Genomic DNA, 20459 nt, shown 5'->3' with positions numbered 1-20459 from the left:
AGGCAGCATCCCTCTCCTTGACTAAATGTACCTGAACCAAGAAGTGGTGGGCAAGGGGCATGTCTGAATAGGGAAGGATGCACGTACATCAATAAGATAAATTTATATTGTGTTTGATGGCAATTTTAACCAAAACACTTTAAATTATTAATAAAAAACCACAAGTACTTTGCCTTTATTGATCACAAAACTGTTTTCTCTCCCAGTTAGTGCATAAAGAAAACATGCTTTTACACTTGATTTCAGTATTTCTGCAGCGTTCTGTATTCTCCATGCCTGTATATGTGGTCTTATGGAGACTGAAAGCTCCCATAAGGTAGGTAGGGTTTGCTGAGACAAGCGTGACCTTGCAAATATATATAAGCATTGTATAAAATATTCAATACATCAGCAAGATGTACCATCACTTTTTTATTTGGCAGAAGTAGAAATACAGCCATGTTACAGTGCTTATTTTGGCTAAAGAGCCAGTGCTATTTTTTTCTGCTACTGTAGTGTTTCACTTTTACATAAATTAATAAGTGCAGTCCTTACATATAGGAAATAGACACATTTACTGATATCAGCCAAGTAAAGCTAATACACGGTTGTTCTCAAACTAAGCAAAACAATAACATAATATAATCATTAGGAACAAAGAAAGGATGCCCTTATTTCCATTAATCACAGACTATACAAATTCTTAAGTCTCACATACAGAGGTATTTCTAAATTTGATTAATCCAAGCAAAAAAATATATATTTTTTAATTCAGCCTAATTCTTACAACCACTTTGAAATATATATTCCAAATAATTTCCTAATATGTGTTCATATTAAAATAAAAGCAAATTATGTTATGAACATAATTTAAACTTTCTAATTAGGAAAGGTCACAGAGAAGTATGTTAAATGTTACTTTGGCATTCCTATCTCACAGGTTTAAAGGAAAGATAAACTAAAGAATTCTTTTGTAATGCAAATAATCACTCCCTAGATAATCATTTAAGTGGAAAATATTACATCTTAAGGCAAGAAAAAGTTTGTAAATATTTTTTATGAAGTCAGTTAATTCAACAAATTAATAGAATCACAATAAATATATACAAATAAAAAAATTTTTTATGAGAAGGAAAAAGTTCTTTGGAGCTGACTATAACACTATGAAAAACTTGCCTTCTTTTTAAAAAGAATTTCATTTTGACATTTAATAAACATATCACAATCCTGCAAGAATAAATAACTAGACTTTTAGTTGAACAAAGATGTAGGGAAACCAAAATAGAAAAAAAAATCATCAAATATAAATCACCTGAACACTTATCTTTTTTCTTCCAGAAAACAGGAGGAAAAAAAATCCATTTTCTCATGATTAATTCAAGGTCCTCTTATAATTCACATAGGCAAGTAGATGGTAGAACTCACGGTGGCAAAGGCAATATTCTGATAATACTACCATGAAGAAGTGTTAAATAGGGTTTTATCCTAAAAGGCTCTGGACTAATTTACTTACTTTTATTTTTTAAAACTGCTTTTAACCCAATTTCAAGGCAAACTGAAATTGGAACATATGCCTCAAGTACTCTTCAGTGGTCAGAAACATTTTTAAGAGCTGTTTCTTTAGAAAGGTCAAGTTTCTTCCCTTATAATAGAGAGGGTTTTTTCTATACCTATTACCTTGAAAGTCTATTTGGTCATTCTTGTCTAAGTCAAAGGCCACATAGAAAGCCTCTTACTAAGGTAGTAGCTTCTGAAATGACCAGAAACTAACCAACCTCAAGCACTGAATTTGAGGTTGATATGCTCTTAAATATGGGCAATTTCTTTTTTTTTTTAAGGTGAAGTGTAAAAGCAAAAACACCTTCTGGAAAGCCATTCATCTTACCTGATGAAATAAATTTCCCAGAGTTGATTCATGTACTAGCAGCATTATTAAATAGTGCAATTCTTCAAAACAGATTTCAAACAATATCCTCCTCAAATAAAAAAGTAATTAAGTTTACTTATAGCTTTGTTTATAAAACCACAGCTTAAAACATTCAGCCCCCCAAACAGGAAAATTAACATAAGCAATAACTATCTTGCTTATACAATGATGGGAATAGGTGTGTGCACACGTGTGTACGTGTGTGAATCATTCAAGGCCGGTGGTACCTCAACAAGAAACCAAAATACAGGATACAAATTAAAAAGTAAAATATTACATAATGCAATTTTTAGCTTTGATACCTCTAAAGATACTCCTCCATCAACAGTAAGAATTATGAACAGCCAAGTGTTAAATTAAGAATATATGTAATATGTGTAAGAAAAGTCAAGGAACTATATACTCAAAAAATATTAGAGCAATATTTCATATTGTTTAATGTTGTAACCTATACATTATGGAACACAGTACATGCAAACAGCATAAAGGTTCTGAATGTCCTATTTTGTAACTAATATTACATAAATTTGGCACATATATAAACTTAAAACCTTAAAAGATTATGCTTCTTTCCCCACTTTTCATTTTCTATTCATTCATCGGAAACTAGGCACTTTAAAAATGCATTTAAAAAAATATATTTTAGATCCTTCTGGATAACTCACTCCTAAAATGAATAAAGCCCACTTTAGGAGCAAAATCAACAAATCCAATCTATTGTTTTACTCAGACAGCCACTCTAAATAAGTGGCATATGATTTACACACAAAATTAATACAACTCTGAAAGTATCTAATATACTCTGAAGAACCTTATTCATATGAACAACCCACTTGTTCATACATCTATCATAAAGGACAGGAAACATACTTCCATACCATTAAAAAATATTTTGTTCTATATTCGGGGGAAAAACCTTCAAGAACTCCCTAAGATTCAAAGTATCAATGAATAACTTAAAAATATGGTTATAATATGACAAATTCTCAGTGTGCTAAGTTCTCTGTAGAAACAACTAAAAGCCAGTTTTGCATAAGGAGAAAGAAGAAATGATTTTACTGTATCAAGATTAATACCCTAGGATGTTGGGAGATGGTCTCAAAACTACATGGAAAAATTTTAATTGCCTGTCATAGTTAATAAGTGTTATATTTTTAATCAATATTCATTCAAGGGAAATGTTCTAATCTATACCAAGATAAAAGAAATTTCTTCAGTCTCTCTATTGTAACATAGGACCAACTGTAATGTATTTTGGAAACTTCAGTAAATCTAATATAAACTTGTAAACTTCTCGGTGGCAATTCGTTTAAACGTTCTGTAACGATACTCGGCTATTACAATTTCTTTGATTCAAATACTTAAGCAAATGCACAAGCAATAACATAAGCAGTACGTATTAAACACCACTACTGCCTAAATTTGATTAAACAACAAATAACTTTACAATTAAAAATACATTTTCAGGCAAAGTTAACTTTGTTGACACTAGGAGTAATATATTCTTGCATGTGTGGGCCATAAAAGTCTTGGCTAAAGTATATATATTCCAGGTGCAAAGCATAAAAACAAAGCTTCTGAGAATGAAACTGGACATTTCAGACAGCTTCAAGACAACAAGTCAATTAACTCCCAAGTACTGGTTTCAATTCAAGCAGTATTTCTGTAAAATATACATTTCACAAAGATTATTACCTAAAGATTAAAAAAAAAAATCACTTTGGATACACTACATGGGGATTCAATGACAGAACTTCTGTGTAAGTACAGTACAATCACTCATTCTTTACTAGGTTTTTTTTCCCTCCCTGAGTCCATATCCACCAATTCTGTGTAATATATGTTACAAAATCAATAGTTACCTTAAAATATTTCATAGCACACTGAAATTGTCTGATTTTTATGGTACTTATTGTACTTTGGCTTCTAATAGGCCACTGGGCATAACATGACTATGACTACTTATACAGCTACTTGTATGCCTCAGTGCGTCGGCTCCAAGATAGGCCATTAAAAGTTCAGTGCGGCGAATAAGCAACTGCATGAGGTCTTCAGCCAAAGTCTCTATACTGGAGTAGCGCACCTTCTCAAAATCAAAAATGTCTTTGAGAAAGAAAAGAACTTGATTCTGGAAAATGAACACAAAACAAATTGGCACTTATTAGACCAAAATTATATTAAAACTAAATAGTTACTAATATTGTAACAAACAATGAATTAGGGGTCAGTTCCACTACTAATTTCAAATCTCAATAGAAAAGGAACCTTGAACAAGTGATTAAACCTTTTTGGGGAGTCTCATTTTCTTTTTCTGTAAAATAAGGGATAATTACTACCTGTCATTTTTACTACTCAGGGCTGATGTAATGATTAAAAAAAAAAATCTCGGGAGGGTGGGAGGGAGATGCAAGAGGGAGGAGATATGGGGACATATGTTTATGTATAGCTGATGCACTTTGTTACACAGCAGAAACTAACATACCATTGTAAAGCAATTATACTCCAATAAAGACGTTAAAAAAAAAATCTCTGGGAAATGCTGGTAAATACTAAAGCACTGTATAAACCTAAGGGGCTACTATTAGTCCTTTCCCAATAATTGAAGTTTTCATTGTTACCTATGGGCACTGGTACTACTTTAAGACAGGAAAGTAAACTATTTCCAATAATTATAACTTATAAATTTCAAATGTACCAAAAATGACTTGACATGTGACAAATAAAAGTAATTTCAGGTCTCAAATCAGTGGAAGATCGTGAAGAATATTTCACTTCAGTAACTTAATACTTATGCTGAAACCCATTTTAAGCAACTTGTATACTACTAAGTCAGTCTCGGGTTCTTATGCCAAGATGGAAAACAAAGTAATTCCAAAGAACAAAAAAACAGGAATATTTAACTTCTCTCCTACAGAAATCAACTGTTAAGAAGTACTAAGAAGGCACAGTTCATAGATTTCATTGGATTTTATATCTGGAAGGGTCGCTGGCAATCAACCTATATGGACCCCTCATTTTATGAAGAGGAGGAGGACAAAGCATGATTTGCCCACAATCAGAGTGCTCATTAATGGCATACTTAATTCCCAGTCCAAACTTTTCCCTCTAAACACATACCTTACACTTGAGAGGTCAAGTAAATTAATCAAAAATTGAGTTTTCAATGACAGGAAAAAAAAAAAATGTCCTAAACCATTTACATAAATGTTACATTAACGGCACATAAACAAAATAATTTAATTTTTTAAGTGAAGGGTATAGAGTAACATCCAAAGTTTCAAACATCAAAAACTTTCAAATTCATACTTGATTATGTTTACTTTTATTTGCTCCTTGAAACTCAGCCTAAATTCAGGACTATTAAATAGTGAGACTTTTCTTGGCACTGTGCCAGGCAGAAATTTCTGCAACAAGCTGCAACTTGTGTTTTGGTAAATTTAAACTGCTGACTTTGGAATACAATTTTAAATTCCCACCTTATTTCTCACAGCTGGGATTTTATCATTCATATTACCTTTAACTAGAACTTATTTCTAAATTGCCACATGTGCAATAAAGACAGATATTATTTGTTTTACAAATTTCAGAAGTGTCCAGGCATGCAGAACTGTCTATAGCAATTTGTTTAACATTGTAACACACATGAGAACATGTACACATTACAGAAGGAACTGATAAGGTGAATGGACTCGTTGAATCTTCTCCAGGATAAAACACCAAATCTATATAATACTATTTCACTGGCATGGGTGACTTTTATAATCTTACATTTAAATAATATTCTTCTACAAAACCAAAACCAAACAGAATAAAACTTTATCTGTTTTTCAGTTTAGAAAAAAGAAATGATTCAATGACTGAACATACCTTAAAGAAGCAACATAAGTCATAGAGAGAATTTCTAGGACCCAAAAAACCCCAGGCTAGGACAGGGCTGATGTGCTCACAAATGGCATAAAAATGGGCAAAAAATCCATCTGGGATCTGTTACGAAGTAAAGGAGAATCAAGTTATTTTTACCTTCTTGCATTTGCTTGCTATCCATCATATGACCAGCTCTTTTTGAGGACAGACCAAGGGTCAATGATAAGCTAGCCTAATAAGACAGTTAATACACTTAACAAGTAACTGTTAGAGTCACAGAATGCTTTAAGTAGATTTCATATCCTAGCCAACAGGCTCACTTTGCTGAAAACATTATTTCTTAAAGGCATTTTTACCTCATAAAAAAGCAATCACAGTGCTGTAACCAAGCAATAACAAGAATGCTACAATGTTCCTTAGCACTATAATTTTTAGGATGAATGAGACCAACATGGTTTTAGCTAGTTCAGTAGAATTTAAGAAATTCTACTCAATCACTTAATTAGATTATCTGAAAAAGACTAAAATGAATTTTTAATTGATTAAGCACAAAAATATGCTTACTAGAATTCTAACTTTTAGTTAAGGAACCAGATATTATTGAAGCATTTAATTAGGCAATGCACCTTCTTGTGAAATAGTAATACGTACAGTTGTGATTTAGGAAACTCTCTACGTTTATTAATAACTTTCTAAATTTCCTTTGTTAAATAACATCCTGTGAGATTTTGTCATAGCATCTACTGGGGATAAGTATGCCTTAAGATCCTGTCTCTTGGAGGAGTTATCTTCTATTTTACAGGCTCCAAGACATCTTTTAAACCTCAAATTCAAAATATATTATAACAGCAGTTACTATTTAATGAGTACCCACCATATACCAGATAATATGCTAGGTTCTATTTAATTTAATAAAACGTTCCTGAAAAATTAGGTCATGTTAATATCATTTTAACATGTAAAAAGTGAGACTTCAGAGGGGTTAAAAAACCTATCCTGGGCTTCCCTGGTGGCGCAGTGGTTGAGAGTCCGCCTAACGATGCAGGGGACATGGGTTTGTGCCCCGGTCTGGGAGGATCCCACATGCCGTGGAGCAGCTGGGCCCGTGAGCCATGGCGGCTGGGCCTGCGCGTCCGGAGCCTGTGCTCCGTAACGGGAGAGGCCACAACAGTGAGAGGCCCGCGTACCGCAAAAAAAAAAAACCTATCCTAACTCACATACAGCTAGTTAGTAAAGGCCAAAAAGTTATCACGGATACATGGACTGTAGTCTAAGAGATGTTCTGCATATATTAAAATTCTAAATCCCATACTTATATTAACTATATATATTAACTATAATAGGAATTCAGACAGGTATGAAGTTAGCATAGGCCGAAGTAGAAGAGTGATGCTTCACCAAGGAATAACGTGAACTGAAACAGTAGGTAAAATTTATTTAAGTAGACAGGATAGAGTACGACATTCCAGGATAGGAAATAGTTCCCCAAGACGTAAGATATATAGCTATCTGTGGATACAGGAAGAATATTAGTCCAAGGCATGAGATTTATACTAAGAAGTAAGAAATTAGGTTACGTATAATGATAATAATATTACTATCATTATTATTATGGAAACCACTACTTATTAAACTCTTTTTTATATTTACTCTTAATTTTATGTTTTATCTCATTTCATCTTTACAGCAGCTCTATGAGGCAGGTATTAACTTCATTTTGCAAACAGGAAAACTGAAGGTCAGCTGACAGTAACTTGCCTATGATCATAATTGCTAGTGCGAAAATCAAACCTAAGTCTACAAGTCTGTTCCCCAGCCCTAAACCAGTGGTTCTCAGACGTTAGAGTTTCTAATCATTTGGGGAGCTTGCTAAAAACACAGGGTCTTTAGAATCATTTTTTATACAATTTTTAAAGGTTACATTCCATTTACAGTTATGACAAAATATTGGCTATATTCCCCATGTTGTACAATACAACCCTGTACAACATCTTTGAAACAAGAATTATGCAAATATATGGTTTCCAGAATTATTTTTAACAAGCACCTTCTGCAGATGCTGTGAGAACTATGCTCCAGAAACACTGCACTTGGCAATACTATCTCAAAGGTATAAGGCTCAGACTTAGAAATATGGACATGACAAAATACTGTAGGTCAGTGGGCAAATGATAATAAAATAATAATAACCTACAGGTGCATAATGCACTGTGTCAAGCACTGTTCTAAGACACTACATTAATCCTCAAAAAACCCCATGAGGTGGAAACTATGCTCTTCTTTAGAGATGAGAAAACTAAGGCATAGAGAGGTCAAGACTTGCCTGAGGTCATAGCTGGTAGGCGGCATCTGAATTCAGGCAGCCTCACCCCAGAGTCCATCCTCCTTTACCACAGGAGTGTATGTGAGAGCAGTGTGTGGTGGGTGAGGTAGCCTGGAGGGTGCGGAGCGTGCGAGCAGGATATGACTTTGAGATGTTTTTTGGTAGGTGCTCTCAGTTGAATAAACCAGCTAATCAATCATCATTTCTCAACTGGATTACATGAAGTGGAATCCACTATGCTAAACAATTTTTTTTCTTTTTTTTTTTTTTTTTTGTGGTACGCGGGCCTCTCACTGTTGTGGCCTCTCCCGTTTCGGAGCACAGGCTCTGGACGCGCAGGCTCAGCGGCCATGTCTCACAGGACCAGCCGCTCCGCGGCATGTGGGATCTTCCCGGACCGGGGCACGAACCCGTGTCCCCTGCATCGGCAGGCGGACTCTCAACCACTGCGCCACCAGGGAAGCCCTAAACAATTTTTTGAATCTTAAAATATCATTAAGTGAAAAAACAAACAAAAAAAGTCTATTAGCGCTGTTTGCAACTTTAAAAACAGAGAAGCCAACCCAGTGCCAAAAGATCACTCATCTAGCTTGAGGGACAGTGCTTATGAGCTGCCATCCCCCGCTGAACACTGACTCACAAGTTTCTTTGACAGGAGCTTCAAATTACTTTACAGAGAACTCCAAGACATAATGAATTTTACCTTCATCTGTTGCCTTTTCTGTTTCAACACTGACCAACAACTTGAAGCCACAGCCTAAACATATACAGAGGAAAAAAAGCAAGATTTAAATTTATAACTATATAAACTTTCCATTTAGAAAAGAGTGACTTTAATTAGAAATTCAAAGTTTAAAGATCTAAAATGTTTAAAACATTAACTAAAAAGAAATAGTCCATGCTCCTTCTATTGTTTGTAAATATCAATGAAAAGATGTTTATAAATTTTAAAATTAAATACAAAGCCACCAGAAGAGAAAGGGTGGACTCCGGTGACAAGGAACTTGGTAATTATAGTTCAAGTAATATTTTTTTCTTCAAGAATAGTAGTGCTGGAAATAGCTGTGAGTTGAACCAACATTCTTATTCAAATAAAGAACTAAGAAACATAACCATAATGACAGGGACAAAAACACCCAAGTGGATCCTGAAGGAATCTGACCCTACTCTGGCATGACCCCACTTCGATCAACGTCACTGTCCCAAATCAGTTACAGAAATGGAGACATGTATCTTTTATGGTTAAAACATACTTTGAAGGAAAAGTATTATAATATATATATATTTTTTTCCTCCAAAAATATATATATCGTCTTTTCACTGAAATTGCTATATTTGTTTAGTCATACAGCCATTTCAGTTACAGATAATTTTTTGTTAGGCCTGAACTAGTTTGAAACCCAAGTGTTTTTTGAGATCTGAAGAAATACTGGGTCCTCCAGGTCAAGGCAGGGACTGACAGAAGAGCCAAAAGGAAAATTTCATCTTCAGATGTTATATATCATACACATCTGATCCCAATATCAAAGGATGAGCTCAGTTTCCATAACAGTTGTTCTACAGGCAGACACATATATATAAATCTTATTCATCTTCCTATTTTTTTAAAAAAATATATTTATTTATTTGGCTGCACTGGGTCTTAGTTGCAGCACGTGGGATCTTTTAGTTGCGGCGTGCGAACTCTTAGTTGCAGCATGCAGGATCTAGTTCCCTGACCAGGGATCAAACCTGGGCCCCCTGCGTTGGGAGTGCATTGTCTTAACTGTTGATCCACCAGGGAAGTCCCCATCTTCCCAATTCTGACTAATTTTCATCAAATTTAAATGGTTGAGAAAGGTAAACCACCACTTACGGTTTCTTTGAAGGAGGAGTTTAGCCAGCGATTATTTACTACGTTCTGTATGGATGTGGGTGGGTTTTCTAAATCTTCAAAGGAATCCATTAATATAAAATCCAAAACAACATCATAAAAATTTAGATTTTTCACCTGCATTAAATTATAAGTTAAAACAGAAATTATTACTACATAGAGCTGAAATGAAGTCTGAGCCAGGGCTTCATACTGATACATTACAACAGCAGTACATTTTTAGCTGAATCAGATTATATCTCTGACAGAAACAGAGGAAGAAGACAGACAACTATGAGAACAACTCACCACCAGAAATTATAATTCACATGACAGCTGTTCCCTCCTAGATCCTATCAGGTGAAATTAATCTCTCCCTCCACTCTATTCTAGGAGTTCTTTGTTCATGCTTTTATTGGGTTGGCCAGAAAGTTTGTTTGGGTTTTTCCATAAGATGTTAAGGAAAAACCCGAACGAACTTTTTGGCCCACCGAATATTATGGTATCCACAATGCTCATTCTGTTCCGTCATTTAGTTACTGGTATATCTGCCTGTCTTCGCCACCACATCATGAACCTCTCGCTCTTTCATTCATTCATGCAAATTGTATTGTACTACATGCTGTACCAGGTGCTGAGACTTCTACAGTAAGCAAACTATATGCTTAGAGGTTAGTGGGGAAAAGACAGCAATAAATAATTCCACAAATACACAATTAAAACTGTGATAAGCACAGTAAAGGAAAAAGTACACGGTACTATGAAAGCTTATGATGGAGCTTCTAATCTAGACTGGATGTCAGTGAGGGCTTTTTTCAAGGAGTGAGGCAAGCCAAGTACATGAAATACCTTGTCAAAGACTTGAAGGTAAGAAAAAGCACAGTGATGTGGAGCCAAAGAGTATCACTGAAAGTGTGCCGCAGCTCTCTACAGCACGGGGGCGAGTGCCTAGAGACAGGAGGAAGGGCCAGCTCCTGCAGAGTTTATGGCCCAGGTTAATGACTTTGGATTTTATCCTCACAGTATTTTGGGGGGTAGTGGTGGAGGGGAGATGGATGATCAGATCTTCTTTTTTAATCTTCGGTAACTCATGAATCTATTTCACTTTTTTTCCAGTTTCAGTGAGACATAATTGACATACAGCACTGTAAAAGTTTAAGGTGTACAGTATAATGATTTGACCCACATACATCATGAAATGATTACCACAGTAAGTTTAGTGAACACCATCATCTCATACAGATACAACACGAAAGAATTAGGAAAAAAAACTGTTTTACTTGTGATGAAAACTCAGGATTTACTCTCTTAATGACTTTCATATTTATACAGCAGTGTTCATTATCTCTAATGTGTTGTACATTACATCTGTAGTACTTATTTATCTTATAAGTGGAAGTTTGTACCTTTTGACCACCTTCATCCAATTCCCCTTCCCCTGACCCCCTGCCTCTGGTAGCCACAAATCTGATCTCCTTTTCTATGATTATGTTTGTTTGTTTGTTTTTGAAGTATAATTGACCTATACTATGTTAGTTCCTGGTATACAACACAGTGATTCAATGTTTCCATACATTCCAAAATCATCAACATGATAAGTCTAGTCTAGATATTACATAGTTATTGACTATATTCCCCACACAGTACATTTCATACCTGTGACTCACTTATTTTATACCTGAAAGTTTGTACCTCTTAAATCTCCCTCACCTATTTCTTCTCCTCCCTCCATCCCCCTCCCATCTGGCAATTACCTGTCTGTATCTATGACTCTATTTCTGTTTAGTTAAGTTTGTTCATTTGTTTTGTTTTTTAGATTCCACATGTGAGTGAAATCATACAGTATTTGTCTTTCTCTGCCTGACTTATTTCACTCAGCATAATACCCTCTAGGTCCATCCATGTTGCCACAAATGACAAGATTTCATTTTGTTTTTATGGCTGAGTAATATTCAGATTTGTATTGTTCAAGACCGTTTTGGCAGAAATGTGGAGAGCAGAACAGAGAGGAGGAAGAGTGAACGCAAGGAGGGGAGGAGCAGGCAAGAAATTCGGGAATGCAAAACGCTGGGGTAGCCCAGAGAAAAACAACAGTTACTCAGACTACCACGGGGCCGGCAGCAACAGAGAAAAGTTGCAGAAACTGAAAGATATATAGGAGTTAAATTGACAAAACTTAGAGATGAATATGATAAAGTAGGCGAGGACCAGTGACGTGTAAAGGATGAGTCCCAGGTTTCGGGCCTGCACAACTGAACGGATGCCAATTCCTTCACTGAGTGAGGGAACACCAGAGAAGGAAAGATGGTGCCTCCGTGTTTCTGCACCTACTGTCTTCTCTGCCTAGAAAGCCTTTCAGTCCCTTGCAAACTCATTCTTTTAGCTTCCATAACAACAAAATATTCCAGGCTCATCATGTGCTTTCTCTAACCCAGTGCAGAAATCAGCCATTTTTCCAAGAAGTCCTAGTTCCTTTTAGTGGAGAGTGGTACTTAGAAGTTAAAATCTGTGTGCTAGAAATAATTTCTTTTGAGGTGTTTCTGCTCCCAGACCCTCTCAGTGAATAGAGCTAGGAAGCTTATGTGTGTTTATGTATACGCAAACCTTTCTATTTATTTCCCTATCTATCTATCTATATTGTAAACTATGAATTCACACTGACAGCTCCAATTCCAATCCTAGCTTCTTTATACCTCCCTTCTCTGACAGTGAGCTATCTGGCTCTGATCATTCTTCATATATTTAATTGTTTGTTTGATCCTGTGTATGCAGCCAATTCCCTGGCCCCACTGAGCTGCCACCGTCCTACCTGAAACAATCCTTGCACAGGCTACCATTACCACCCTGCTGGGCCTGCTCACTGACTTCTGGATGGAAGAGAGGGAGAGAAGGAATGAAGGGCTTCCTAAAAAAATAGTATTTTCATCTGCTGCCTCAATGTATAAAGACTGTGGTTGCTCTTGTTTCTGACTCTGTCATAGCCACCGTCACACAATTGGTTTTACTGTCATTTAACAAGGACAAGGAAACAGTGGCCTCAAATTATGTAAATATTCTGAGTAAATAACTAAGGGGGACAACTATTATAAAAAATTTGAACTTACTCCTCTAGCAGCAAGTTCCATTTCAGTACTATCCCAGTGATCAGTCTGCTCTAAAAAATAGATCATTTCATCAAAAACATCTTCAAACTTCTTCGGATTCTGTAGAAGAAAACACACTTTAATCCTAAGCCCGACTTTATAACAAGGCTCAAGCCTACAAAGTAAATAAGTTACTCTTCAAGTAAGTTTGTTAGATCTTCATTCTATTAGGTAACTGAATTAAAACGCACTTTCAAGGGATGCCATATTCATTTGATTTAATATTTTGTTAGTCCAACATTTTGCAGAAGCCAAGACTAAGAATGTAAGTAAAATGTCATATGCAAACTGCTTACTACTCAAATATGTGTGCTTATTTAGGTCAGTCCTTAAGATGAAAACTCAGTTACAGCAGATACTACACGATGCTTTTGATGCAGTTCTATTCCTTTTGGAGGAACTCTAGTTCAAATCAGTGGGTTTATCTGCCTTGGGAAGGCCAAGAAAGCAACATAAGATTTACACTGGGTTTATTGTCTTTCTAGTGGTAGCAATTTGATAGGCAGAACAAGCTACTGTGTTGTTTTAATTTTAATTTCTTTGACTATAATGCTATGGAACTTTTTCATATAATCATTAAACATTCTGTTTCTTGTTAAAAAAAAAAGATTTACATTGGGAATTGCAAGTAGTTAATATCACCTTAAATTTATGTTGTATTTTTTAAAAATTTGCTTTCCCATTTATCCTTTATTTAATCATCGTAAGAACTCTCTGAAATAGGGTACTATAAATAAAATTCTATTCTACAAATGAGGGAACTGAGGTTCAAAGGGACTGGGTCTGAAAACCAGGTGTTCAAAGGGCTCAGAGAAAGTCTGGTTTTTGTTTCTTCCCTCATCATCTGGACACAACCTGCATAAAGGAAAGTGGTTCCTCAGTCTTCATAAAGTTCTTGCCATTGCTTCTGCCTCTGTCAGTCCCATGAAGATGAGTAAGAGGCAGCTCAATTTGTATTTCCAGATTTCTGAGATCTATACTACTTCCTGGAACCTTCTTACTGAACAGGATTGAGGGACGTAAGAGAAGAGGTATTAGAAATAACAATAGTGGTGGCTGTAGTAGCAGATCTAACGATAATTCTTACCATGACATTCACAAGTTTTATGGCAAATTGAGAATAATTTATCAACTTGATCAAAACAGTGTGAACTTTATACAAAGAAAATAAATGAACCCAAGTAGAAATCAATGCTCTTTGGGCTATTTATTTACTTATTTTTTTGGCCATGCCACGCGGCATGAGGGATCTTAGTTCCCCAACCAGGGATCCAACCCATGCCCCCTGCAGTGGAAGCGTGGATTCTTCACCACTGGACTGCCAGAGAAGTCCCTGGGTTATTTATTTTCAATATGTGAACCTTTGTTACTATCTACAAAAACATTTTCTTCTATTAAAAATTTAATGCATCTTAATCTTCAGCTCAACTGAAATAACAACAATAAAAAAACCTGCCAACAAAACAAGTTTACCTTTCGTGCTTTTACAATTAACGCTGATAAAATTTTCCTCCCACTTTCAGCAAGGAATATCCTGTTGGCTGTTTCTGAAAGAATTACCTGAAAAATATCCATCCCCAAACAAAGAAAAAAGAGACCTATAATTAATTTGAATGGACATTTGACTTTATAGCATACCTATGCATAAATAACCCAAATACAGTCAATACATGGCATGTGACTCTATTTCAGCAGGCAGACCACAGAAAAGGTCCTAAGTTACTAAAATATAAATAGCTCTTGAGGGCTTCCGTGGTGGCGCAGTGGTTAAGAATCTGCCTGCCAATGCAGGGGACACGCGTTTGAGCCCTGGTCCGGGAAGATCCCACATGCCGCAGAGCAACTAGGCCCAAGTGCCACAGCTTACTGAGCCTGCACTCTAGAGCCCACGAGCCACAACTACAGAAGCAGCCCATACTCCGCAACAAGAGAAGCCACCGGGCCCAAGTGCCACAGCTTACTGAGCCTGCACTCTAGAGCCCACGAGCCACAACTACAGAAGCAGCCCATACTCCGCAACAAGAGAAGCCACTGCAGTGAGAAGCCTGCGCACCGCAAAGAAGAGTAGCCCTTACTCGCCGCAACTAGAGAAAGCCCGTGCACGGCAACGAAGACCCAACGCAGCCAAAAATAAATAAAACAAATAAAATTGTTTTAAAAAAGAAAAATACTTAAAAAATAGCTCTTGAACATATAATAAAAAAGATTAAAGGGAGATAAATATGAATTTAAATTCTGTTCAATTTCATATTAGAAAATCCAAAAAAAATATTATACAACTCCAAAACACAGAAAAATAAAGATAGTTTTGTTGTTAAATGACCTTATTTCATTTTAGGAAATCGATGATTTCACATCTGATTCAAATAAAAATATTCTAGAACACATGCTAATTGACAGTAAGAAAAAGGATCTATATTTTAAGCAGCAATTTATACACATACATCTTTAGCATCAAAATATTCTATTTTGACAAAATGTGGTAGACCCAGGAAGTTATAGCAGAGGATGACAAATGAAGACAAATGAAGGGAAACAGCAGGCAGGAAAAATAAACTTAGCAGACTTTTTATTTGCCAATAGGAATAAGGATAATAAAGAGCACAGGGCTGTCCTGTTTATATGCAGCTGGACTCTATGGCATGAGGGTGGGGATGAGTGGCTGGGTGAAGTCACTTACTGTTAAAAAAAATACCTGAAAAGCCTGTCGAATACAGTGAAGTTTGGCAAGAAAATCACTGTCTCCTAGGCACTCCAACATTTCAGTTCTAAGTAATAAACAGGGGAGACAACTGTTAAAGTGCATTTAAGATCAAGCCTACTACAAATGTGGACTCGAACAAGGCTTAACCTTGGGACCTTAATAAAAAAACACATGTCTTTTCAGTACTGACAAAACATGTAAAAATAATTTTTTTTGAGCCTAAAAACATATTTTCCCCTATTCTAATAAATATTTTTAACAAATATCATACAAACATAGCAATAGCATCTTAATATTTTTTATAAACATAAGCATGATACCTAAGCACTCTTGAGTAAATTTTTCCTTCTTCAACTAAATGCATGGCCTCTTCGTAAAAAGGGCAGTGGCAAAGAGACTCCAGACTGTAGATATGCTGTACTTCTTTGTGTTCTGCAAGCTAAGAATACAGTGGGTTAAAACAGACTACACTGATACGAGAAGAAAAACTATAAAAAATAGAAAATAGGATCTTGCTAATATTAAAATATACTCAATTTTATTAAAATGTGAAAATAATTCAGTAAGATTTTATAGCTAGTAATATCTGAATTCATTTTATTTCAAAATTCAGTTGTAAAAAGAGTAAAACTTTATAACAAGCTTATAGTTAATTTTGAATACAGCTACAGTTTACCAACAAGAAAAACTGATGATGAAGCATTGAAAAAAAAAGAAGAGAATTTTATGATCCAAAGAATGCTTAAAAGTATTATAACTCATGATTGTAAATGAAGTAAAGTTGTCTACAAAAACACTGTAATAATCTCAATTTGGCTAATTCTAGGGAATTTTTTTTTATATGTAGCTTCGACTAACCTTTGTATAACTGAAGAATAGTCATGTACCTATGGCTAGCATAAAAACTCTACAAATGAAATTCCAGCATTCTGATAGTTCATTAAAAAAGAACAAATTTGTTGTACAGCAGAAACTAACACACATTGTAAAGCAATTATACTCCAATAAAGATGTGAAAAAGAAGAAAATGATGACAAAAAAGAAAAAACACTGCAAACACAATAGAGTTGCCAGCTAACAGGAAAACTCTGGAGTGATTTTATTTTTCAATACCAGGTGATCCATTTAAATGGGACGCTGTAGAGGTTTTTTGTTTGCTTTTAATAACAGCTTTACTGAGAGATAATTCACATACCATAAAATTCACCCATTTAAGTATACAATTCAGTGGCTTTTTAGTATATTCACTGGGTTGTACGATCAGCACCACTTTCCAATTTCAGAATATTTTTACTATGCCAACAAGAAACCCTCTGCCCATCAGCAGTCGCTCCCTATGTCCCTTTCTCTCTAGGTCCAGGGAACCAATAATCTTTCAGTGTCTATGGAATTTCCCACTCTGGAAACTTCACATAAATTGAATCAAGTAATACGCAGCATTTTGTGTTTGGCTTTTTTCACATAGCATAATGTTTCCAAGGTTCGTCTGTAACACAGCATATATCAGTATTTTATTCTTTTTTATGGCTGAATTGTAGGGATACACCACATTTTGTTTATCCTTTCCTCAACTGATAGACTTGTGGGTTGTTCCCACTTTTTGATAATCATGAATAAGAAAGACTGCTTTGAACATTTATGTACAAGTCTTTTATATTTTCAATTCCCTTGAGTATATACCTAAAAATGGAAGTGTCAGATGGTAACTCTATGTTTAACTTTTTGAGGAAACTGTTTTGCAAAGTGGCTGCACCATTTTCCATTCCCACTAGCAATGTATGATGATTTAAATCTTTTCACACCTCTGCCAACAATTGTTATTGGCCATCTTTTTTTATTATAGCCACCCTAGTGGGCGTGAAGTGGTTTAAATTTCTCTAATGACTAATGATGTGGAACATCTTTTATCTCCTTATTGGCCCTTGTATATCTTCTTTGGAAAAATGTCTGTTCAAATCCTAGGCCCATTTTTAAATTGGGTTATTTGTCTATTTCTTTTTGGGTTGTAATGGTTCTTTATATATTCTGGATATAAGACCTTTATCAGATACATGATTTTCAAATATTTTCTCCCGTTCTACTGTCTTTTCACTTTCTTGGTGTCCTTTTTTTTTTTTTTTTTTTTTTTTTTCTGTACGCGGGCCTCTCACTGTTGTGGCCTCTCCCGTTGTGGAGCAACAGGCTCCGGACGCGCAGGCTCAGCGGCCATGGCTCACGGGCCCAGCCGCTCCACGGCATGTGGGATCTTCCTGGACTGGGGCACGAACCTGTGTCCCCTGCATCGGCAGGCGGACTCTCAACCACTGCCCCACCAGGGAAGCCCCTCTTGGTGTCCTTTAAAGCACAAAAGTTTCTACTTTTGATAAATGCCAATTAATTGTTTGTTTTCTTTTGTCTGCCTTAACTTTTTCTTTTGTGCAGAGCATCAAGGCTGGCCAGAGGTGAGAGGTTAGGGACTTCTAAGGTCTTTCCTGGACACATGCATAGCCCTGCACACGCTTATGGCCTTCTAGATTCTCAGAAATACACTGGAGCTTTTCAAAGCTCCCTATAAACATCTCATTGCCCAATTTTTCCTTTTAAAAATTGGGCAATGAGGCAGCTCCAGTGTTAAACAATTACCATTGATATTTTTCAACAAAGGCTCTAGGGATAGAAATTTTGCACAGAGCAAGCTCAAGGTCAGGTCAAATAAAGACAAGTCCTGAGAATGGAGCTTTGCAAGGAGCTGCCATACAAGCCAAATAGTGACGATTCTCTAGTGATGGGACTTTTGGGAAGCTCCAAAGCCATTAAGTTTCTTCCAGTGGCTGCTGAGCCCCTGATTTTCACAGTTACCATAGACAGTTATAAACCTGTTGGTTTTCAAGACTACTGTGGAGAGAGGGCTAGAAATAGAACAAGTTAAAAATTTACAAAGTTTACTGTTCTCATGGAGGTTCACCTATTTTCCTTGAATAAATCCTCCTTGAATTTTTACAAATGTTTAATTTTCAGAGTTCTGAATATTTTGATTTTTGACAACTTTTGCCAGTGCTTTCATTGCTTTTGTGGAGGAGATCTTTGGAAGTTTTTACTCTACTATTCCAGAAGTGTTTCTCCATGCTGTAGTTCTGGCACTTCATGTGCACCCATGCTGGGCTAAATGCTTTAACTTGATTATCTCATTTCTTTACAACCACTCATAAAGTAGGTACTATTACTATCCACCTTTTATAGGTAAAGAAACAGAGATTTAGATTAGCAGGAACTTGCCCCAAGGCCCACTACTAAAGAACTTAAAACCAGGCATTCATTCCAGAGATTATATGGACTTTTAAATATCAAACTATACGTACTCTCCTAGCCTTAACCAAAAATCCAAAGGAGAATAAGTTTACACATCAGCATTATTTAGGACAGTATATATATGTCTATTGGTCCAGAGGCAAAAGAAACAAAAAGTAAACAAAATGACAATACCTGCCATTATATATACTGTCTGCTTTAAGTAATATTTCCTGCATGTTTTAAGGAAGATATATTACGCTAAAGGCAAAGTGTATTTGAGGTTAAAAAAAAAAGCTAACAGTTTAAAAAATTAGAGTGGAAATTCTTTAGATATTAAATAATTTAAAGTTTTGTACCACTGTCAAAACAAATAGGATCTATGTACACCTACCAGCAGAGAAAAATTCTAAGGAGGAAATTGGGGCTCCAATTAAACTCTCTACATAAAATAATTTATACTAATAAGAAGTGAACAAATCCAACAATGAGGGATTCCAGGATCAAGTCTTGATTTTTTAGTCTATCTTGTTTATTTGTTGGTTTGGCTGAGGTGATCATTTAAGTCTCTTAAAATAAGCCTGCAGCTGTGAAAATACATCATATTTAAGATTTGACACTGGCTAACATTATCATGAATTCTTCATAAGAGACAATGACAACTCAGAAACATTAACTTAAATAATGTCTTAAGGACTTCCCTGGTGACGCAGTGGGTAAGAATCCGCCTGCCAATGCAGGAGGCACGGGTTCGATCCCTGTTCCAGGAAGATCCCACATGCTGCGGAGCAACTAAGTCCATGCGCCACAACTACTGAGCCTGCGCTCTGGAGCCCGCAAGCCACAACCACTGAGCCCACGTGCTGCAACTACTGAAGCCCGCGCGCCTAGAGCCCGTGCTCCACAACAAGAGAAGCCACCGCAATGAGAAGCCTGCACACCACAACAAAGAGTAGCCCCGCTCCCCACAACTAAAGAAAGCCCGCGCACAGCAGCAAGACCCAACGCAGCCAAAAAAGTAAAAATAAAATTAAATCTTTAAAAAAAAAAAGTCTTAAATTTTTTAAAGCAAAAAGCAAATCACTAAGATGATGGCTTAAATTCTCATTTTAGCATGTATCTTACAGGAAGAATTTTTTTGACAAAATTCCCCAAAACTTTTTAGAAGGTTTCAGAAAAAGATTAACATTTTACTAGAGCTGTTACTTCAGAAGCAGTCAGAAACACAGTTTAATCTCTGCATAACATGCAATTTACCATGAAAAAGGGTTCTTTTTCTTTGCTGGCTGAAACTTGAAATGTGCTTTATTTCTAAATTATTTAACATCCCAAATTACTTCCCCCTTGCCCTCCATGAGATGTCTTATCTTCTTTGACAAGCAATGACTTTGCTGAATGTG

The 20459-nt window shown here is 35.9% G+C and overlaps 1 protein-coding gene across 3 annotated transcripts in view; it reads right to left on the bottom strand.

The window, feature by feature from the left end:
* Positions 1-409: 409 nt before the first annotated feature.
* The window catches only part of MIGA1 (mitoguardin 1), an 89042-nt gene continuing 68992 nt past the window's right edge, over positions 410-20459 (bottom strand). For all 3 annotated transcript variants that reach the window (XM_024734659.1, XM_024734657.1, XM_024734658.1), the window contains exons 9-16: positions 16113-16231; positions 15784-15856; positions 14562-14648; positions 13050-13148; positions 9949-10083; positions 8797-8850; positions 5774-5890; positions 410-4034 (exon numbers count right to left, since the gene is read on the bottom strand). In XM_024734659.1, the coding sequence (XP_024590427.1) occupies positions 3816-4034; positions 5774-5890; positions 8797-8850; positions 9949-10083; positions 13050-13148; positions 14562-14648; positions 15784-15856; positions 16113-16231 (903 nt within the window). In that variant the 3' untranslated portion in view covers positions 410-3815. The remainder of the gene's footprint in view (positions 4035-5773; positions 5891-8796; positions 8851-9948; positions 10084-13049; positions 13149-14561; positions 14649-15783; positions 15857-16112; positions 16232-20459) is intronic.

Source organism: Neophocaena asiaeorientalis, unplaced genomic scaffold, assembly GCF_003031525.2.
Source record: "Neophocaena asiaeorientalis asiaeorientalis breed wild unplaced genomic scaffold, Neophocaena_asiaeorientalis_V1.1 scaffold15, whole genome shotgun sequence".
NCBI classification, from domain to species: domain Eukaryota; kingdom Metazoa; phylum Chordata; class Mammalia; order Artiodactyla; family Phocoenidae; genus Neophocaena; species Neophocaena asiaeorientalis.
This window is presented reverse-complemented; position numbering and strand designations above follow the sequence as displayed.